We start from the raw sequence: 24,181 nt of genomic DNA, 5'->3' as shown, positions 1-24,181 counted from the left end.
GATATTGTATGTTGCACACATCTAGCATTTTGGTGAAATGTATCATGTTGCTATCAAACAGTATGTGAGATAGAGTGGAGGCAAGCAGACCCCCTCCAGTGACTGAATCAGGTCTAGAGCTCAGTTTACTCTGCTGGATATGGTTTAAGAGGAAAAAAGAGAACCAAATTAGCGCTGTTCTCTTTATGCAGCTGAGAGTTCCATACAATCAAGGAGCAACCAATGGTCAATGTTATTAAACACTGCTGATAGGTCCAGTAGAAATAAAGCACAAAGCTTGCCTTTATCAAGTGAAAGTAAAAGTTATTCCTTCAAAATGTGGATTTTATACTTCTCCATGGTCTGAATCCTGATTGAAAGTCACTGAGTGTCATGGATTTCAAGGTGAGAGCTGATGGGCAACCACAATTTTCAGCACTTTTGCAATGCAAGGGAAGCCACAGATTGATCTACAGTTGGATATATTCTCAAGGTCCAAGAAGGGCATTCTCAGGACAGGGGTATTGATTGAGGGCTTTAGTAGTTGAGGGATGAGACTGCTAGAGAGTTGGGTATTGATTAGCTTAATTAGCAGGAGAAATACTGGGGATAGTTTCTTGTAAGATTAAAGGATATTGCTGACTTCATCCTCAAAGAAAGGGAAGAATTATCTGAGAATGTTGGGTGGCTTGGGAGGTACTGGGACAAGGGGGCACCTCTGGTTGTAAGGAACAGGAGATGCTCCCTCAGAGCATTTTTATTGTATTAATGAAAATGGACAAGAGGTTATCTCATAAATCCTCCAAAGCCAAAAGAGGGCTTGAATTACGATTCAAAGTCACAATTTCTCTATTACTAACATTTTAGTGGAGTAGTCTGCCTCAGAGACGTGGGCTTGAAAATATACATTGGTTGCCGCTAATGCAGTAAGGATGATCTGTAGCCCCCTGGAATGGAGTTTTGGGTTTGTTGCAGTGCCTTTAAATTGCTCTGCCACAGTGCATGATGATAGATTTTCAGTCATCCTTTCTTGAACTTCCACAAGTTCTGCCTATGTATTGAGGGAGGACCAGGGGCATGCAGTGCTGTTGTCATCATTTTCACCAGGTGCACCAACAGGTCTGGGATCTAGGATGTTGTTGAGCTGATAGGTGAGTTTATCTAGTCATAGGTTGTTTAGATTCCTTCTTTTCTTGCAGCTCTGGGATGTGAGAATAAACTGTGATAGTGCTTGTTTCTAAGCTCATTTTCTAGGATGAATCTCATTAGTGTGTGGTCTAACCTGGAGATATGGGGGACCTCTTCCTGAAGGACAGGGTTTGAATAGCAAAGAAGAGAATTGTGTAGGGCTGTTGACTAATTTGGAGGAGCCAAGAGTGTCCATGTTTCTGATGATCTGGCTGTAGGAACTGGAAGTATTATCAACTCATATGTTAAATTTTCCTGAAATGCATGCTTGAGTTGAAATAGAAAGCATGTACTCGGCAAAGCCCTGGAGGTCAGATGGGAAGGTGGCAAGGCATATTTGGGGAGGGTGGTAGGTTGCAGAATGAGATGGGGTTGGAGGCCACAGATTATAATGTGTTCAAAGGTGTTTAAAGGTGGGGCAGGTTAGTGGCATACCTGATATTGAGGAGTGATGGATTCAGACCACTCTGTCTCCTCTGTTGTTATCAGTGTAGTTGTTTGCCAGGAGTAGGTTAAGCATGTCAGGCACTGAGAAGCCATTAAACCAAGTCTCAGGGATGGCCAGTAAGTAGGGAGAATGGAGGCGGATGACATCAAGGATGCTAAAGCTTTTTTTTATGGTTGATCTGGTGTTACGGAGGGCACCTCCCATAAAATTACTTGGCTAAAAGGGGGAGACTGGGGAAGGTGGTTGTAGGTGGAAAAGCTAAGGTCGAATCTACGAGGGGAGTGTGCTGGGGTGCGATGGAAAGGGGTGTTATAACCAAAGAAGGTAGCCAGAGAGAGGTTGGCTGATGTGGTTGCGGTGTTCAACCCTACACTTTTTAGCTTGGGTGGATTGATTTGAAGATATTTAAATTGAATTGTTCCCCCTTGGATTACTTCCTCTTCATTGTTGAACAGGCTTTGGGTAAGATTAAGGTGAACATTATTTTCTTGGATGGAAATGAGCTTCTTTACTCCTGGGATAATGGAGATGGGTGAATATAGTAATGCCTTTTTTAGGATGTTTTACCATAGGTTAATTAGAAAATTACTTGTGTGATGATATTACCAAGGGTGTGGCTGATGTGTAAGGAATACATTAAATTTGAAAGAGTAGAGAGAGGTTGTTTGTTTGAGAGGCAGTACTTGAAGGTGCGAGGAGAGAACATAGTTAATAAGGTTCTGAGCAGGCTGTTGTACTGTCAGATCTGAGATATGACGACGGGCATCCCTTGGGTAGAACCAAAACGTTAGAGAGGCAATTGCTGTGTCATGGGGGAGATACCTTTTGTAAGTGATAAGTTGATTAGGGTTGGGGCTAAGTGGAGCAGATAGGGACATTTTTGAAGATATCAGTGTTAAACTGATGGGGCAATGTCACAAGGGGGGGTGGGGGGGGTAGTTTTCTTGTGTCTGCAGTTAGTTTCGCCAACCCAATAGTGGAGCAAAATAGTTGACAGGTTGATGATGCAGATAGAAACTTATGTGTGAAAATGGCCTTCGCAATGGGAGTTTTTTAATGTTTTTTTATGTTAGTATGCCAACGGTGGTCTAACATCCCTTAGACGCTGGCCTAGAAGCAGAATGTCTAGAAGTCCATGTTATGTCATATGGATGTTGATGGCTAACTCAACTAAGTACTAGACAGTGGATCTTTGGCCACATCGATGACTTGTAGTCCTGATTCCTGTTGAAAGATGGAAGACTTTCTGCTGCTGTAGATATCCTATTATCTTAGTGGTTTGTTTTTCATGTTAATAGGTGTTGGTATAGTGGTCCTGAGGGCTGTAAGCAAAATAGGTGCCTCCTTGTGGCCAAATTGCCATCTCCTACGAGCCAGACCTGGTGTGATGGTGAAATGTGCAGCCACCAAGCAGCCAAGATGCGTGGAGAGAGTGGGCCTCTTTTCTCTACTTAACTTTGCTGCTGTGGAATCTCGGGTTCCTTCTGTTCTTTTCCTGCTTCACCTTATGTGGTTGTCAGCCTGTTTTTGGTCTGTGAGTCCCCGTGCGGATGAAAAGTTTTCCACTGTGGTTTTATGTGTTGCTTGCAAAGGTTTCACAGTCTTCCTAAGCCTTCTTTGCAATTGTTCCTCACAGCCTGTGCTGGTACTAAGCATTGCCTATTGGCCTACACCCTAACATCTTCACTGGGCCATAGTATATTTTCAACTTAGGGCGAAGGGGAGAAGGGGGTGTTGGGATTTTTAGTGTTTCCTTCATGGATACCTTGCTACTCTCTGCACCACATTTCTCCTCTTTCTCCACTGACCTTATTTGAGTGGGGACTCTGGACTTCCTAGCTTGGGTGCAGCTTTTACATCATTATTCCATCCACTCGGTGTCACTGTGTAGGTATTTCCATTAGTGTCTATTCTGTAATTTTTGTGAGGGGAGGTACCTTGGGTTTTCAATGGGGGAGTCATAGTTGATGAGTAGTAGTTCATCACACTGAATTCCTTTACTTTTTACCTATATTGTTATGGCGTTTACCCGTCTGAGTTGTTCTTGAGTCCGACTTCAGGGCCTTTTTAAAAAATATATCTTGCTTTTCCCCTGCTTGCCATATCTGCTTTGTGTCTGTACCCTTGCTTCCTCTCAGGTCTATTGGCCTTCGGGTTCTGCCCTGGTGGATTTGTGGGGCCCTTTTGATGAGATTGCTTTCTCCTCTGCACTGCGTTCAGGTATCCTGTTGTTATGGAGTGTCTGGACTCAGATTGTTGGTTTGGTTCATCCTCATGGATGTAAGGACTGGGATGATGGAGAACGGCAAAGGGGTAAAAGGATATGGGCCGCAGTGTAGAAAGGGAAAAGGGCTAACAATTTTGTGAAAGAGAAAAAGAAGATATCTTTCCACATTTAATTTAAATTATAGAGATGTCTGGCATGCCCATATGACTCATCTCCTATGCATAAAGGTTTTGTCAAGCAATACTAGACATCGGCGTAATAAAGGTTACTGACAAGTAATCGGGACAATATTGATCATCCAATTGAAGCAATCACAAAACAAACTGTGGTGGTACCAGACCTCTGTTAGTGCTGCGAAGCCATATTGTGCCATAGTAGCTGTATAATAATATCTGTATCCTGTTGACATTGCTGAAGTTTGTTGTGCTTGTGGGTTAAGCTCGCCCGCACAGCTTTGGCTGTCTGTCTGTTAAATACCCTTTAATTGTACAGCAGGAGTTATGCCTGGCCCGCCGTAAGGAAGAAAGAGAATCTGAAATGAGGTGGCATCCTTGTGATCATTTGTAAATAACATATTGCAGCCAACTGTTTCTTAATTGCCCAGACTGTTGATAAATAATCCAGTCCTGCTGCTCTCCACAGACAATTTGCTTTGGATCAGACTAGCAAATAAAAATAACACTAATTATTTATGACTTTATGATGTTAAAATGAATATTAAATGAAACAAAATTCCCTAAGATTACTCGGGAGCCAGCTAAGTACATAACATTTTGTGCAGATGGTTTGAAGACACGATTTTGCTCCATGCCCGCCTCCTCGCAGGGTTGTAAGCGAAGACAGCATGTCTTTGAATTTTTCATTAAACCAGACATCTTGAAATATGAATTTCTTTTATGTTTCTGTGAGTTTTGGCTAACAGATCCTCAGTGAATAAATCATGCAATACTCCGTGTCACCAGCACTTGTGAATATTTCTGCTTTGTTATTCTATTCTCAGTAGAGCACCATTGATTCTCAAACTCAGCGGAGAGCATTTTACGATCATATGTCTCCATTAGCTCCTGGTTTGACTACCATGGATTTTTCTGCTCGCGCCTGCATTATGTATTAGCGGGCCTAGGTCTTTAATTCAAAGTGTAATTTTATTCTCTCTGTGCATATAACTATTTTTATTATGCATTATGAATGTAGATTTTTACCTTTTATATGTAAAGATATGGGCCTGTCTGTCGTGACTAACATCTCGTTCTCCCTTTCTACTCACAGACAGCGCTTTCTGTTATGAAGATGAATTTCTACAACGCAATGGCTGTCAGGGTAAATATGTCTTTCCCTGTTACACAAATGAAAAGTCAATTGTGCTGTGAATTCGCTTTTAATGCATCGGGCAAAGCCGACTAATATAAAGTAGATTAATTCCCAGTGACGGTTTAAATTAAAAGCTTGTAATTAAGAATTTGTAAGTCTGCGTGTGAGTGTGAAGTAAGCACAGAAGTTGATCTGTTGTTTAAACTGTCCCCCATGACAGACAACACAATCAGTTAATAATGTGCAAAACTGATACAGTCTTTTTGTTTTTGCACACTGGGTATCCTTCATCCATGCTGCCAGTAAATGGGGTGTAAAAATCACTTCCTCTCAGGAGTCAGCTCTGTGTAGGTCCTCTTGATGTCAACCCTTTGGCATGGTGGTGCACGCTTCGCCCCAAATAATGGCTGCTCCACTGGAATCTCTGCATCGCTCTCTCTGTCAGACCTATGTGTTGGCTGTCCTGCAGGTGCTTGAGCACACAATCTGACCAAAGCAGTGCTTAATTTGTGCTTGATGTTTCCGGTGCTGATCACCGGCACTTATTTTTGCGGGCCAGGGCTTATTCTTCTGCCTCACGCATTCGCTGCGAGCTCTTGTAGCAAAAGACACATATGGGAAAGACGGAGGAAGAGAAAAGCGAAAAAAAACTTCACAAAGTTAGAAAGCAGAAAGCTGCGAGAGTGAGCCAGAGGGGCAGGGTGTGTCTTTAAATAGATGAAAGAGGCCCGAGATGTCTTCAGGGTTACTCTGCCTTGGTATTCCGTGTTCGCACATTTAATTGCAGCAACCGCGTGTTTCAGAGGAGAGCTTTGAGCACCATCAACATTTTTATTTACAAATTAAGCACTGGACCAAAGGCTATGTGCAACATGGCGTGGCTGCCCCTCGGTGGTTGGGTACAGGCTGCCCAAGGGAATTGGGTTATACTTAATTTTATATATGATAGAAACACATAAATTCAGTGAAAAAGGTATATTGTATTTGGGTATGGTAATAAGATCTGAGCGTAGGTTAAAAAAACACACCAGGAGTTCACTGAAAAACACAACAGTTAAATTGACATTATAATTAGATGATGAGATGAGAAAAGAACTAACGTTTAGGAACTTAAAAAAACGGAAATTTACCAGTTATAGTGTAATTAACTTAGTATAACGTGTACCCCATAACGCCTAACATATTACATTACTCATGGCAAATTAAATTACTTAATTGATTAAATTATTGATAACATCTCAAATTTCATCATTGATGGCATCACTTGGCATCTCAAATTACATCATCTGTGATACTGCCGTTCACATTGCTTCATAAAACCTTAAATCATTTGAAAACATAAAGATGAAATATGTTGAAGTATACCAACAGCAAACATTTTGGGGCACCAGAATATTGCGCTAAAAATATCGCAGGCCAAAATATCAAGAAAGTAAGCACATATAGGTAAGTAAAGATTAGCTGTCCTTAATAAAACAAATCTTTACTTACCTATGTAAACCTTCTCAATATTTTAGTCTTCAACATTTTTGACGCAATACTCGGCTGTTGACATTAAGGTGGAATATCAAGAAAGTTGTTAACAAGCAATGCAATTCATTAAACAAATCTTAGTTAAAAACTAAGTTATGGTTCTGGCTCAAATGTGAAAAACCACTGAATTCACAGAACACAGTACTCACCATAACTTGTGCAGCCCACAAGCTAAAAACACTAATTTGCCTATTGTACAGAAGCAAACAAAAGAGCTGTTAAGAGAACAACATTGTGGGCCAGCAAGTTATAGTGTGGTTTGCTTGTGAAAAGCTTAACCGCAGTGCTGAGTGCTCTGATTGGCTGCCACAAAAAATAATTGTCTTGCAGAAGCCATTGGAGCAAGACGTGGGGCAAAGGACCTCTCTAATCTGGTCTGTGTGGTCATACCTGCTAATTTCCCAAAATGTCAGTGTTAGCTGAAGTGACATCCTGTAGTCTGGCACCTACTGGCTTTGCAGGGATCACCACTTTTCCCACTCATTGTACTGCTAAAGCTTAATATCGGAAGACAGGTTGCTCTGTCGGGCAAATTCTTCAGCCACCCTGTAAAACTAGCGCTGGGTCAAGGAAACACTGTTTCTCTAGGAAAGCTTTATCTTCCCATTAATAGTGTGCAGCTGAGACAAAAAGCTAGTTCAGAGGATGTGCATTATGGATCAGCAGTATCGACACAATACTTGAATCATGAAATCACTCAGCAAAGCTCCTAAAGAAATTTAGTAAAATGTAACATTTAATAATTGAAGTGAGACAAAAACAACAAAAACTGGATCATTCAATTCAAAGGTATAGAGTTTCAGACTCACAGTTCTAGTTCACACCTCTCCGTTGTACATGGATCGTCAATGAAAGTTCATATGTGTTACTCACAAGTGGTCACTCATGGCTTCCTTTCACTCCAGACTGCCTCTTGCCATCAGTCAGGCCAAAGAAGCTGAATGAGAGTCAGGTGCCTTCTGCAGGAAGATACAGTTAACTTCCAAACTTCACAGAGTGCCTCTAGGGGTATCCCTGGCTTATATCTCGGCAGCAGGCAGAACTTTCAGTCTCTTAGAGTCTGCCCATGCCATTACATGGCAGCCTACCTACACAGTTGCAAGTTTAGTCTTTAGTGCTGACACCAGAGACCTGACTGTCAGCTCCAGTGGCAGTGTCTCATCCCGGGGGCTACCGGATCAGTGATGTCGACTCCCATCATCAAGCTTTAGGGTACAGGCCCTGTGGGTATGATCAGACTTGGCCCCTCAGCAGCTTCCTGATGCAAAGAACAGTCAAGCTGTGAACTTGCAGATGAGAAAATAAATGCACCGCATTTGTATGCAAATACAAACAGTCATATAATGAGTATTAAGGAAACAGGTGTGATGAAGTACCATGTCTGATAAGCTCTTGGTCCACCTGTTCTGTTCTTAGTCAGGTGGGCCATCAATCTTCTGAACACAGAACCTCACTGGCTCCATCATCAGAAAATTTACTTTCATGGGCCGATGGATTTGGGGCTGTTGGAAAAAGGACATCTGATCCTCCACCCTATTTCGAGCAGGCGGTTTGATGTTTTTTCGTGTCTGTGACAGCCAGGAAAAACCCTGGCGATCACGGACAAAATAAGAAAAAATGACCTGCACACCGTTGGACAAAACTCCCTGGATGCAGGGGTCAGAAGAAAAGTTTGGTGCACGGCTGCCTAAAAGGTGTGGTAGGAGCTGCAACGCTCTGAAGTCACAGAGATCACTGCTGGACCAGTGGTGATCTTGTAATCTGGCAGGTGATGGCGGGGTGGCAGAGGAGATGACCTCCACCACCCTGTTAGATGCTGGGTCATTCACCAGAGTCAAAATAAATCCCTACATTCTTTACATTTGGCATATTCCATGAGTGTCAGCCAATGCAATGTCTTAACTGGTGGGAGGCTCAACATTGATGGTTCAGTGTACCCAGAGCACATCCAAAAGCAATTGGGTTCTACTCCAGTTTTGGTTGATGCACCTAACTTTGGCGAGATATTAATCAAGTTCCATCAGAACAGTTTTAGTGAACTAGTGGTGGCTGTTCTCATTTGCTCCCCACCTCTACTCCAAGTGTCAGTTCATGCTAGTATATTTTCCTGGTATATCATCTGAATCAGCAGCTCCCATGCTAATTGTCGTATGTCATAGTATGTGACGAGCATATTATCAATTACTTCTTCAATATATTTGACAAAGAAGTTACAATTTGATATCCATATTGTCCTACATATTCTTCAAAAGTTGCAGTCGTTATTCACGCAGCTAAATGCTTGTGGAAAATTGGCTTTTTAATGAGTAAATTTGAATTTGAATTGATAAAGTTTGGTTCTGCACTCTGACTTCCATGAACATTTTTGTGTGGATGCCCTGTGCATTTATGCACATCCTTACACTAACACTTTATTGAGTATCTAAAATGCACTTCTGGAGAAGGCAAGAGTAAATATTTTTCCAGGGGGATTGGACCTCACCAGATTTGTTAGAGTTCCAGTTTGGGGTTTCTCCATGGGTAGAAATATTTTTCCTCATGGAGAAAAACTTTAAAAAGCAACTTAACACTACATTTTTGATGGGCATGACTTGATATTTACATTTGTCAAGTAAAACTGAAATGTACAAAAGTGTCCTAGCAGTACACTTAGAAACCTCAGACTGTCATAGGTGTGCAGGCGTGTGCTTCTGGAAACTTAAGTCAATTCTGATGTGTCTTAAAGCGACACCCATATTTGGTCAATTGGTCCAGATAAGCATTCGTACCCGGTGGTTGGGGAATGTCATTTGTGTTGGCCTAATAATGAAAGCATGTGCAGGTTGTTGCAATATCAGTGATGTAGATTGTCAGAAAATGGAAGTGTATTGCAGAAACCAACACAGGTAGCAAGCGTGCTCTAGTTACCTCGTGGGTTTTCTTTTCTTGCAAATAGAATTGCAGAATTGTATATTTCCTCGACCTTGGAAGTATTAACTATTTGTGACATTGAGGTTTTCTTGTTACCGCTCTTTTTCCCTTCAGCCGAAAGATTTATTGTGGGCAGTGCCTGAAAACTCCCAGTTGCCATTTATCTTTGAGCTCCCCAGCTATCCCTCCCGCAGAATCCCTTGGCAGTGATGCAGTGCAGGATCTTAGTCCTCGCCTGTGTACTATTTTCTGTCTTCTTCCGGGATCCACTGAGAGCCTCTCTTTGTATTTTTTGACCTTGTGCATCAATGGCTCCTAGTCAGGGACAGGATACCTCGTTTTGTTATGTCAGGTTCGATGTGCTTCATTCCCTTTCATCCAGATTTGTGAAGCAGGAAGTGACCCGGGCAGCAACAAGACGTAATGCATTAATACAATAGACATCCATGTTGTCCATTCATGTTTCATTTATGTGTCTGCTTCACAGCACTCGTTTTTAAGTAAGTGTGAATTGATGTCAATGGATAATTGATGACATAACTGTAAAATGTAAAAGCAAACTCTGTGTATCCACAGAAGAATGAGAAGGCCCTGGTCGGTTTAGATCTGAAATGCTTCATCTATTATCAATAATACAGTAATGAGAAAGATGATGCTAACGCATTTAATGGATGCTGACAGGGATATGTCATACAAAAATTCAAAAGTGCCACTCCACTGCAAAAAAAGTGCTACATTGATTACATACATGATAAAGCATCACACGTAACTACCAAGATAGGTTAGAATTGAATTTGACATAGTGAGGCCGTGGCCAAATCCTTTTACTTTTGGTTCACACACTATCATGTACCAATTAGCTACAAGGCAACTTTTAAGAGCTGTTGATGGTATTCCAGATTAGGGGAAGATGTACTAAGAGTCGATTTGCAAACAAGTGGTAGCAAATTACGCACTCACATTTCGCGAATTGATTCAATTTTGTGAACTGACTTTTTTACGGTAAGGTCAGTTTGCAAAATCACCAGTCGGAGTGAGGCACATTTCGACCTACCTCATCACTGTTCATGAGGAAGGTTGCAGCTGCAACTAACTGCAATTGTATGCCATCACAGGGATGGTGGCCTCCTGAGGAAATAGGTCTGCAATTAAGAAACAAATGTTTTAAAAAAAAAAGAGTTTGTTTAAGATTTGACAGTGGTTCCCGGAACCACTGCCCACTCCCAAATAAACTTTTTTTTTCGCATTCAGAAAGGGGGAGAGAGCCGAAAGGGACCCCTCCTTTTTTGTGAATATGCAAGACACATACTTTGAGCAGTCAGTAACCTATCAATGGTTTGTGGCCGAAACTGCAGTCAAAAACATTGATGCATAGCATTCCAAAGTGCAATTCACAAGGGGTACTGATGGGTAATGGTTGAATGGAATGTACGTGTGGAATCTTGGCGTTATGGAATCATAGGTGACGTGGGGGTTCCAGGACAGCAGTTGATCCCTGGAATATGGTGTTGTTTGATGTAACAAAAATATGCTCCTAGCTATGGTACTTCTTCATCCTTTCAGTGGCGACATGCGCCATCGAAACTGGGCTCGAACCCTGGTGTGGATCCTGTGACCATCACCTGATGCGTGGGAACCATTGGACACTTAGTTCATGGGAACTCATTTGCTGTGATTGCCGAGGTGATGACTGCTGCAGATTGAGCAGGCAGCTGTTGACATTGACGATTTTCGTGACTGCATTGCCATTTTTCCACCATGGTGCTGACTGCGATTTGCCAATGTCCTTTATGGCTTGGTGTGGCCCACTGCCTATAAAAATACGCGGTGAACAGGTGATGCACAACATATGAGTTTAACTTTCAGTGGCCATTTTGACTCCTTGGGAAACTTTCCAATTTGGGTGTGGCCATTTGTATTTGGAATGCACAAGAAAATTTGGCGCCCGTCTTACTTCATTGAAGAGCATTTTGTTTGATGGGTGTCCATTTTGTCCTGGGGATCCCAGACACCAACCAAGCATTTCCCGAGACAGGCACACCTACATCAAATTGGTGCCTGCATAAAGGGGAATGGGCACACCGTACCTTGCGTTTATTACTGGAGATTTTCTTCTGAGCACTTTTGAAGGCAGAAACTCACCCACGCACATTAGTGCTGTTGCTTTTGTGCATATTTTAAGAAATATAACTATGGAAAGAATACCAGCACCACCACCATCTTTTTTGTCTGTGCCAGGTACTCCTCCATTATGTTGGGAACAATGGCGGGAAGTGTTTTAAGCATATTTAGAAACCATTGATGGTGACACTTTCACGTCTAAAAAAAGAAAGATTTATTGATCTATAATCTAGGATCCGAAGGTAGAAACGTTTTGAAAAATCTACCTTAGGAAATTGTGAATGGGCATAGTGGTACTAGTGACGGTAAGGGTGGTGCCAATGTCGTCCTTGATGAGTATCTTTTGGTCATTAAAATGTTTGGTAAAAGATTTAATTGCAGGAAGAATACAGTTTTAGAATGCCACAAATTTTTTATGGTTGCATCTTCGTGGGTAAGCTATCAATGAATTTGTGACAGCGTTGCGCACATTAGCCGCAACTTCTTTGATTTCAAAGACGAGATTATCCATGGCCAGCGTATTGAAAAAAAATAAAAAATAGGAAATTTCAAGAGATTGTTATCAACCGCGGATCCATCCAGACCTAGAAACAGCACTTGCTATAGCGAGATGTTTTGAGATAAGGAAAAGCGAATCAATGCCAGTATGCGTGAGGTGAGGGACAAAGCCTTGAACATGGCCCTCTTATGGCACAGCAGCCAATGGAGTAGCTCCAGCTCTTTGGATACAGACTAATGTTTTGGCAAGTCTAAAATAAGATGAACATGGAGTCAATATAATACAGTTTTATTGATCCCTAAATTTAGGGTATTGCGATAAACCATGAAATCTAAGAAGTAACAAGCTTTTTCAAAAAGGGACCAGAATCACTGGGAGAGTCTTTTTAAGAATTCTTAAAATATAATAGGATAAGGATATGATCTGTTTAATATGCTTTGAGCAAGGAAACCTGTCACTCATAATCACTCCAAGATTCCTAACAGAATTAACTGGTGTAGGTAGAGTACCAAAATCAGTAGGCCACCATACCCGGGACCAGCACAGAGATTCATTGCCAAAACAATAACTTTAGGCTTTTTTCTGCTTTCAATTTCAAGCAGTTTGTTTTTATTCAGTCACTCACTTTCTGCATGCAGCTATGAAAATTATGTACCAAAGAATCTTTCATCTGATATGGAAAAAAATATTTGTAGGTGTTCTGCATATTAAATGACCAACAGCCCCAGCGAATGGATCAGATTAGCCCGAGAGGACATACACAGATTATAAAGTATGGGTCTCAGAGATAAATAGAGAGTAAGGCATTGACCAAAATTGGCTGCAGGCTACTTTTTGGGTTCTATTAGCTAAGAAGAAACTCAAACGTTGTAGTGCTTTGTGTCAGATCCTCAGGTATTTAAGGTGCTTCACTAATAAAGGGTAGGATACTAAGTTAAATGCTGCTGAGAGGTCCAGCAGACGTACAATCTTTGATCCCCCTCGGTAGATAGTGCCACATATATCCTCAATTAGTATGGCTGTCTCCGCATTGTGTCTAATCCTGAAACCTGCTTACGAGCTGTCCAGTAAGTTGTAATTTTCTGCCACTGCCAGTGGCTCTTGGTTCAAAGCCTTCTCAAAAATCTTTGCTGGTAAACGTAGGAGAAAAAAAGGTGTGTGCTTTTTTTTTTTTTTTTGGCCCTTTGAATTAGCTGTTGCTTTTTTTCAGGAGTGGAATTACAGTAGTTTCCTTCCATTTTGTAGGGACAACATCCATTAAGGTTGAAGAATTACATATGCCAGTGAGCAGTCCCGCTGAATCCAATTAAATTAGTATTCTAATATTTTGCAAAACCAAGAGAAAAGTTTGAGAAAGTCTGGGTTTAACTTCTTGTTGCAATGGCACAAAGAAGCAGGTTTTCCCCCAAAGACTTGTATGTTAAGTTATTGAGCAGAACCAAACTGTTGGGACGGACCTGTCCTCTGCATGGCAATGGATGTGTAACTCTGCAGTGAGTGTCCAACTGTAATGTTGTGTGGATCCCTGATGCTGATTTTTGTTGTCAAAGATAAACAAGGATCATGCGTGTGCGCCATGACATAGGCCTGTCTCATGGACTGTGGTCTTGTTGGTCCAGGCGGGGTACTCAAAGCACTATCCTGTTATTGGTGGAAGGCTACAGCATTCAATAAGAGTTAAGCAGCACAAGCAAAGTTGTGGCAGCATACCGTATGAGTGAACAGGTCCTTTTCTACCCTGTGTCACTGGAGTGAGGCCTAAAGGCTCACTCACCTTTTTAAAAGTTCAGCTGCTGTGTGTTTAACTCACCATTGGCCTACATCATTTGGATGTAGAGTACTACGCAGAACAGGAATGGTGACTCTTCATTGGATATATGTGTGCCAAGGAAGGGTACAGTACAGGGAGAGATCAGTGCTGTGCAGCGCAAGAAAGGTAGTGCATGTTCTGAGAGTATGTATGCCTGCAATGCATACATTACATGAAAAATGCAGTGCTGTGCAGTGCATGTGTAATGCTGGGAGTATGTGTGCTTGCTATTAGCTACTGGCAGTTATAGCTAGGACCTAGTTTTCATTGAAAAAGAGTTATTTGACTTGTCAATATCTTTTACACCGTTTGAGGAATATTCACAAAATTTACCAACAAAGTGTGCCAGAGAACCTTGTTGTGCATGGGAAGTTTCAGGGTCAAAAAAGTGCCTTTCCTATTTTGATTCCCATACGGATTTTAGACACGACTACAGCCTGAACGGCTGAACAGAATTACATTAAATATGGCAGAATGGTAGCTCTTGGTCCAGAAAGAGTGCCTTTTGTTATTGGTATAAATCCATTCAGTAGTTCTTGAAATAATCAAAGAACACCAAATGTGTTTATCTGGGGGTGCGAAGGCTTTGCAAATACTCCCGCTCTCGTGCAGAGATCTGATTGGCTGCCAACACTTCAACAACGAAGTGTTGGCAGCCATTTTGAGACTTGGCTTTAGCAGAGTTTCAAAAAAAGAAAAAAAAGAAAAGGGGGCAGGCCACTGCTACCCTACCCCCCCAGCCTTGGTGTGGGGGTCCCCCAGAGACACCCCCCAAGGCTTAAAAGTATTTTATTTTTTAAATCACAGCAAAAATTGTGGCAAATCTGCAAATTATGGCGCAATTAAAAAAAAAGCAAGCGTGGTCTCACCCGCTTGCTTTTTATTTTGCCCACAGGTGGGCCAGTTCTTACGGGCATAGCAAAAAAAATAAGAAAGGGGCACATGGGGCCCCCTTCCTAGGGCTTGTGAATGCCCCGGGGACCACCACATCACAGGGGCAAAAGTTTAAAAATGAATGTGGGGGTACCCTCGCAGTTCTCACCAAGCAAAAGCAAACAAAGCTCCACTTTCTGCAAGCTGGAGCTGTGAAACAGCTTCCATTTTCAGAAAGTGAAGTTCTCATCTGTTTCTCTGCACACAAATATACATGCAGACAGACAGATGAAAATATTGCTCCCGCAAGCAGGGAGCTAAAGCAGCTCCATGTTTGCAGGAGCAATGCCGGCTCCTGCAGGAGTTGGGAGTCACTGGGACCACAGGGGCCTTGAGGCTCTCCCCACTATCCCCCCAAAATTAAAAATAATAATAATAATTTTCAAGGTAGAACTGCATATTTGCCCAGCGAGGTGGAACTTACTAATTAGCCAGTAAAAAGTACTCCAGTTTGGTTGACATTTTGTACAAAAGGCTGGCCTCTTCTTTGACAAACGTGCATGGCAGGATTCATTCTGGCATGATGCTCATTTTATAGAAATTGAACCCCCAGAGGCAAGCACTTACCGATACAAACAAAGCTGATGCCCAGTTGAAGCTCCACTTCTCTAAAGTACCAATCATCCTAACTTTGTGTGCATGGAAAAGGCAAAGCAAGTGTGTTTTCTCTGTATTTCCAAAGTATTAATTATAAGACATAACTCCATAATTTCTAACAGCATTTTGTGTGCCCTAATAGATTCAACGATCTACTACGTAGAAAATATACACAAGCTTTCAAACCATCCGCGTGTTTAATTGAAGTATATAATGATACAACATCTACTGTTGCCATTATGTATCTATGTTTCCACAGTAAGCCGTTGATCCGACTTAGGAACTAATTATCAGACGTCGTAGAGGATTCATCATACTTTTATGTATCTTTGGTACCACACATGTCGTTGGTGTTGTGGCATGGCTCTTTCTAATATACATCAAAACCTCATCTTCCAATAAGCCTTTTTCATGCCAGCTGTTCAATTTCATATGGAGAGCTCTCATAATTCCTTTCATGGGGCTTCTCTCAATTGCTCATAATTATCTTGAATTGATAATTGTTTGTTGATCTCCTGAATATATCTACTGCGATCCATCAATACTATGTTCCCTCCTTAGTCTGAGGCTTTTATCACAATATTTTTGTCCTTTTGTAAATCTTGATATGCCCACCAATCATCGTGTGTCATGTTTGTAACGTGACTTGAATGTTTTTGTTTCTCCCTTTTAATGATATCTCTCAGATCTTCAGCCATTATTTCTTGAAACACGTCCACCTTATTGCCCGGTGGTATTTGTGGACAAAATCGGGATTTTAAATTGCCACCACTCATTCCAGGTTTGTTGGTTACTATTCCCATCTCTCTACAACATTGCAAATCAGATTTTCGCTCTTCAAAGTTGTCGTCATGCTGGACTATCAAATTAAATTTCTCTCCATCCAGGAGGAAAAAGCTGTACTTGCATCGTGGCAGGATAATCCTTTGTTTACTCACAAGAGTCAATCGCCCTAACTCTTTTTGGTCTGCATAGACCTTCATCGCAGGTGACACCTTGGCGCATTATATCGACTCGCTTTCCAACAATAGCAGCAATTTATAGTCTGTGCCCCCTAGTGGACACTCTTGTCGGTTTGCTGTTGCATCCTGGAACGTGTAGTACAACGTGTTTGTATTTTTATAGCCTTCCAGTGGACGGTGCCATTTTAATAACTCTAACTATAACAGGTGAATTTCTATGGTTTTGTATGTTTAAAGTGCAAGCCTAACTATAGCGCCCCTGTAACCTTTAGTGTTTTAAGTGAATTTCTGTGTTTTTTAATTCCATTTCCTAACTATAATGTCCCTATAACCTTTGTTTTTCCAGTGAATTTCTCTGTATTTTTTTTAAACGTAAAGTAATTTTCATTACTATACGTTAATCCAACCACCACCATGCAGGGCCGAGCCTAGCCCTGCAGCCAACCCGTGTAACAACCCAACCCCATGCTGAGCATGGCCTTTGGCCATGTGCACCAGGAGTTGGCCACAGGGCCTCGCCTGCGGCCAGGCCCTTGCGGCCAACCTCTATAACCACTCAACCCAGCATTGCACAGCGGGGTTTGGCCACCAGACCTGGTCTATGGCCAGGCTGGGCTGCCAACCCACCTGCATGCACCTAAACTTAAGCTGCGTACCGGCTTCGGCCATGCGCAGAATGAGCGTGGATGCAGTGGGCGTTTTTTTTTCTTTTTTTTTTTCTTGATCCACAGATCCACCTGTGGATTTGCTAATCCAAGGATTGGGCGAAAAAAATAATTGGGCAATTTTGTGCCCACGGGAGGTCCCTAAGAGACCCCTCGATGTGTCCTATGGAGTCAGGATACCTGTACCAAATCTGATTGAGCGGCCCTATATATCTATAGTTTTTAAAACTCTAATATCGCAGAAACTGCTGAACGGATTTAAACTAAATCACAAAAAATGTGCTTTTAGAACCAAGATGTAGCCTTCTGCCAAATTTAGGGGGTCATTCTGACCCCGGCGGTAATTACCGCCATGGCGGAGGTTGGCGGTAGCACCGCCAACAGGCCGACGGTGCTCCGCCGGGCATTCTGACCGCGGCGGTACAGCCGCGGCCAGAAGCGGAAAGCCGGCGGTGTACCGCCGACTTTCCGCTGCCCGTCAGAATCCTCCATGGCGGCGGAGCGCGATTCTGACACCCCCTACCGCCATCCTGTTCATGGTGGTTCTCCCGCTAGGAACAGGATGGCGGTAGGGGGTGCCGCGGGGCCCCTGGGCATGGCATGGGCACGGCAGGAACTTTAGGTACAGCCACAGCCCAAACTGCTGAACATATTTACAACAAATTTTGCAGAGCACTTAATCTTGGTCCAGAGAGGGTGCTTTTTGTAATTTATTGTAAATCCATTAAAATGTTTTTGCGGAATTAATGCTTAAAACTTTGTATGTGTCATGCCAGGACCCCTGGACCCAACAAATCTCAATCTCAGATCTGATTGGCTGCCACCATACCAACTAGAATGTGGCATCAGCCATCTTAGGACTCAGAACTCAGTCTCAGTGTGTTTTTTTTTTTTTTGCCTCAAATTTGAAGCGAATTCTCAAATTCACAGAAAATTCACAAATGCACAACAACATTTTTTTAAAAGCATGGGCTCCCACACTACTCGCCTCAAAATATTTCTTCAGGGGAGGGGGGATGTGGCCCCCTCCTCAAGCCTCTGTGAGGCCCAGGAGACACCTTACCACAAGGCCTATATGTAAACGAGACGTATTAGGCCCCGGGACCCCATCTCCCGGGCAGAATTCTTTAAAAAAGTGGAGTCTGGCTGTGTGGCCTCCCTCCCGAGCCTCAAAAGTTCCCGGGGACCCATCACATGGGGCCAAAGTGAACTGAAAAGAGAGGGGGCCAGGCAGCCCCAGTCCCTAAGCCTCTTAAGGGCTCTGGGGACCCTATACCATGAAGCCAGTTCACAGACAGCGTCCCGTGAAGTCCATTACCAGGTCATAGTAGTTTTAGGCAGGGAAACGTGTTTGCTCCCAACCAGCAAGAGCAGTTTTAAATCTCCCACCGGGTGGGAGCAGACACACCTTTCCTGCCTGCAAGAGCACTGGCAGGGAAGGCAATTCTGTTCTCACTTCGGTGGGAGCTTTAAAAACGCTCCCTAGGGTGGGAGCAGACTTCTGTTCTTTCCCTGTATTCCTGCTGGTAGGCAAACACATATGGCTACTGCCCTTTTGGGGGAGCAAGCAAAAACAACTTCTCTCTCTGAGCAATGCTGGCTTCTGCAACATGCGGAGAGCTGGCGGGGGCCGCAGGTACCCTGGGGGATCTCCTTATGGCCCCCAATTTGTGGTTTAGTGGGTGCCCCAAGTGGACTCTGGACTGTTTCCCTGGGGAGCAGAGTAAGGACTGATTTGCATATGGCTGGGTCCAGACTGGGGTGGCAAGGTGGACAAAAAAATTATGGATTAAACCCAGATCTTTGTGAATATTTGCATTGTTCAGCATTTCATCCATCATCTGCTCTATTTGCCTAGGTAGACACTGGGGCACCAGCCTAAAAGAAACTCAGGCCCTGTAGCATGGGATCCATGAGCCACAAGAGGCCCCCTCCCCCTTTATTATGGCAGTTGGCCCTACGGGATGGGGCCCCAGGACCTAGTAAGGCTTAGGGAGGGAGCTGTGCAGTGCTCTCCTCTTTCTTTTTATGGCATTCATCTGGGGAGTTTGGTTCTCAGGGGCCTAATAAGGCTTGGGGAGGGGAGGTGCATGCCCACCTCTACTTTTCAAAGGAATTTGGCCCAAGGGCACCAAGTCCCTGGGCCTGTTAAAGCTCTGGGAGGGGAGTTGTATGCCATTCTCCCTATAATTAAATAATGGCCCAGAGGGATGGGGTCCCCAAGGCCAGTATTGGCTCGGGAAGGGGTCTGGTGCCCCTTCCCAGTACCTTCTGGCGCCAGAGATCCAGGGCCTAAATTGGCTTGGGGAGGGGGCCCTACTGATGGGTTGGAATAGCAAAATATATTGCTAATATACATTGTATCTTATGGAATGAACTTCAACTGTAGCATTTACATTAGACGCAGAATGTCAGTTCTGATTCCGTGATATACAGTTGGACCCCCTTTAAAGACATTTCTGGCTTCACTTCTATTCATTGGGCAGAAGCTGTTTAGACCACAGTTGGAACAAAGAAACCACAGCTAGACATGTCCTCTTCATTTTTAGGTTGAAAGCTTACCTGACAGCGCAGCTGTCTGGTTTGCGAATACCATTTTGGGGACATTTGGAAATCTTCCCTGGAATGCATTTTGGCCTTTGCTTAGCATTGCCTTTTTGGTTTGTAACATACATTTTCTTGCTTTCTGTTTGATGGCTTTATGTGTTTTAGGATGTCCAGCTTGAGTTTGCCTCTTCCCTTGCCCAAACCTTATTTACAGTATCCTTCCAAGTGCCCCTTTCTGTAAACAGGCCTTTAAAATCTTCTTCTTATCTTGTCACATTTGTTGTGCATTCAAAGACAGAGGTCATATGTCAGGCGCTGCCTTCCGATGGAGATCGGTGTTTACTTCTCTGACTTCAAAGTGAAAAGGTTTATGCAACAATCATGATGGCTACTGGGAGTAATTCTGAAGTGTGGTGGAAACAAATATTTTAATACCATCAAAACAAATCAGTACACTAGGTGATGACGTTTTCACAAATTATACTTTAATCAGTAAAACTGTGTGTCTGTGTAAAGGTAATGCAACACAAAAAGATGATGGACGGAATGCTAACATTGTCAAACATTGACCCCCAGTCACAGATCTGGGTTAAATCCATTGTTTCTTGCTACCCACGTCACCCCAGTTTGGGCCCAGTCATGTCCAAATCAGTCTTAACCCTGCTCTCTGGACCGGAAACAAGCATCCTGGGACTGGTTCTGGCCAGACTGTTCCCATGAGGAGCAAGGCGGAGACTCATTTGCATATGGCTGGGTCCAAACTGGGATGGCGTGGCAAGCAAAAAAACGATGGATTAAACCCAGATCTGTGACTGGAGGTGAATGTTTGACTTGTTAGGCATTCCGTCCATCATCTGTTCTTTTTGCTTGTGTAAATTTAATGGTCATTTCAATTGAAGATGTGTTATCTTTAATGGCAGTGCTCTTCTGCACTGTGCATATTCCACTTTACCTTACTCCACTCTGCACCACTCCACACCTCTGACCTCTTCTCTGCACCACCCCATAGTACACCACTCCTTTCCACTCTATGCCACTCCACACTGCGTCACTGTACCCTACTCTGCTATGCACCATTCCACTCTCACCACTTCACTCTCTATGCACCACTGCACCATTCACTGCACTTTACACCACTCCACTTTACGCCACTCTACTCTGCTACTCCACATTGCCACTCCATTCATCAACCCTGCCACTGCACTCTACCCCAATGCACTCTACTCTGTGCCACTCCACTCCATGCCAGTGCACTCTCACTCTATGCCATCCACTCTACACCACTCAAATCTACTCTGCACCACTGCACTCTATGCCACAGTGCTCTATGCCACTTCACTTTATACCTTGCGTCACTCCACTCTACCATGCACCATTTCACTCTACACCACTTCACTCTACTTTGAAACATTCTACTCTGCGCCAATCCACTCTACACCACTGCAAGCAATGCTTCACCACTCCACTCCACTGCACTCCGATCTACTATATTCCATTGCACTCTACTTAAACTACTGCACTCTATGCTAATGACTGCTACACCACTTCACTCAAATACACTGCACTCTACACTAATGCACTCTATGGCAATTTACTTTGCACCACTCTCCTCTGCGCCACTATACTCTACTCTGCAACACTCTATGCCACTGCACTCTACACCATTGTACTCTCCACCACCCTGTTCTACTCTACATCACTCTCTCTGTTCCACTTTACTCTGCACCACTCTTCTCACTGCACTTTATGCCAATGCCAATGCACTCTGTGTACACCACTGCACTCTGACAGACTACTCTGCAGCATTGCACTTTCTGCTACTGAATTCTATGCCTCTGCAGTCTACTCTACACCACCCTCGTCTATGACAATGCACTCTATGCCACAAACTCTATGCCAATGCACTCGACCCTGCACCACTCCACTGTGCACTGCTCCACGCCAATTCACTCTAACCCACCTAAATCTACTCTGCACCACTGCACTCTACAACACTACACTATGGGCCTGATTCTAACTTTGGAGGACGGTGTTAAACCGTCCCAAAAGTGGCGGATATACCACCTACCGTATTACGAGTTCCATAGGATATAATGGACTCGTAATACGGTCGGTGGTATATCCGCCACTTTTGGGACGGTTTAACACCGTCCTCCAAAGTTAGAATCAGGCCCTATATGTCTATGCACTCTATGCCACTCTACTATACAACACTGCACTCTACAACAGTCTACTCTGCAACACTGCACTCTACGACAGTCTACTCTGCAAAACTGCACTCTCTGCCACTGAACTCCACACCACTCCACACCATTGCACTCTATGCCACTGCAGTCTACTCTGCATTATTCTACTCTTCACCATTATAGGCCAGTGCAGTCTATGCTACTGCCCTCTGTGCCATTGCACGTTATACAACTCTACACCACTGCACTCTACGCCAATCTGTTCCACTCTGCACCACTGTACTGTATGTCACTGCTCTCTACAGCACTCTACTCTGCAGCACTCTGCTCTACACCACTGCAGTCTACACCAATGCACTCTATGCCACTGCAATATACACCACTGCACTCTAAGACATTCTACACTGCAAGACTGTACTCTCTGCCACTCAACTCTATGCCACTGCATGCTACACCACTGTGCACCATTGCGCTCTACATCAATGCACTCTGCGCCACTCTGTTCTACTCTGCACAGCTCTACTGTTTGCCAGTTCTTTACAGCACTCTTGTCTGCAAAACTCTACTCTACTCCTCTGCAGTCTATGCCAGTGCACTACACCATTGCATTCTAAGACACTCTATTCTGCAATACTGCACTCTCCACTACTGAACTTTATGCTACTCTGCACCACTACACTCTGTGCCACTATACTCTACACCACTAATTTCTACGCCACTGCACTCTATGCTACTGAACTCTATACAACTGCACTTTACTCTGCACCGGTCATCTCTACACTAATGCACTCTACACCACTACACTCTACATGACTCAAATCTAGTCTTCACCACTGCACTCCACACCACTGCACTCTATCCCACGCTAGGCCACTGCACTTTACAGCTGTGCACTCTATCCTGCACCACTCCACTTTACCCTGCTCCACTTCACTCTGCACTGAAACCATCTACCACTGCACTCTATGCCACTGTACTCCACCTTGCACCATTGCACTCTACATCACTGCAATCTACCCTGTACCAGTCCACTCTACTCTGTGCCACTTTACTCGACGCCACTCTACTCACCTCACTCTATGCCAATGCACTGTACACCACTTCACTTAAAACAAATGCACTTCTAACCACTGCGCTCTATGCCACTCTACTCTGTGCCACTGTACTTTACTCCACTTCACTCTCGGCCAATCTACTCCACTTTACGACACTCCGCTCAATGACTCTCTACTCCATTAAACTCTACTTTATAACACTCTACTCCACTCTATGCCACTCAACTCTACAATACTCTACTCCACTCTGTGACACTACTTTACTCTAGGATGCTTTGCACAACTCCCTCTACGCCACTCCATGCCACTTTACTCAACTCTGTTCTGTGACACACTACTCCAATCTACTACTCCACTCTTCACCACTCCAGGACTCCACACCACTGCACTCTAGACCACTCTATTCTACAACACTCTATGAAACACCCTCTATACTCTGCTCAAGACCACTCCACTTTTTTCAGATTTCATAGCATGTTAACCCTGAGCGGTGACACCCCAGGGACCCCTTAACTTTAAGAGGTCTGGGGTGGTTGTTTCCAGAGACCCTCTTACCCCCATGTATGTGAGTGGGACTGCAGACACCACCTCATCTTTTAGAGTCCTAGGAATGGGGTGGTAGGCCAAGATCTTCTTACCTCTGATAGGCCCCAGAGTGGGACCCCAGTTACCATCTCATCTCTGTCTCCAGAAAGAACCCCTTGGCCTCTAGCTCCCGTCCTCACGCCAGTCACCCCCACCCTCCCACATGTATCTCCATCATCCTCCCTCTCACACATTTTTCTTTGTGTGCCCTCACACCACCCCCTCTCTTCACACCCACGTCTTCTGTTCTGCTGACCTGCGCTCCAGCTTTCCCCAACCCCTCTCACGTTTTATTCATCCTATCACTCTGTATCCAACTGCTCTCACTGCGGTCCCTGATCTTTCTCCCTGTTCTTCACCCTTTTACTGTAGCGTACTGAAGTAAGCAAAAGGTTATGTATACTTCTAAATACAACTCACCATAAACAAATATATCCCCTCTTTCTATTCTGATAGATAAATTTCTCTATAAACACACCTCTTTCTCTACCTATCCCCTACATAACCTCAATCTTCCCATTCCTTTTCTCTAATTCCATCTCCCTCTGCTATTAATTCTTTTTTCCTTTTTCCTTATATATTCCTTATATTTTTCTTCATTCTTCCCCTTTATCTTTCCATTCTC

General features: G+C 43.6%; 1 protein-coding gene across 1 annotated transcript in view; it reads left to right on the top strand.

The window, feature by feature from the left end:
- SPATA17 (spermatogenesis associated 17) overlaps nt 1-24,181 on the top strand; it is a 629,329-nt gene that overhangs the window by 143,674 nt on the left and 461,474 nt on the right. Inside the window, exon 4 of the mRNA XM_069233882.1 lies at nt 5,112-5,162. Coding sequence (XP_069089983.1) covers nt 5,112-5,162 — 51 coding nt within the window. The remainder of the gene's footprint in view (nt 1-5,111; nt 5,163-24,181) is intronic.

Source organism: Pleurodeles waltl, chromosome 5 (assembly GCF_031143425.1).
Source record: "Pleurodeles waltl isolate 20211129_DDA chromosome 5, aPleWal1.hap1.20221129, whole genome shotgun sequence".
NCBI lineage: Eukaryota > Metazoa > Chordata > Amphibia > Caudata > Salamandridae > Pleurodeles > Pleurodeles waltl.
Note: the sequence above shows the minus strand (reverse complement) of the source record. Positions and strands in the feature narration are given on the sequence as shown.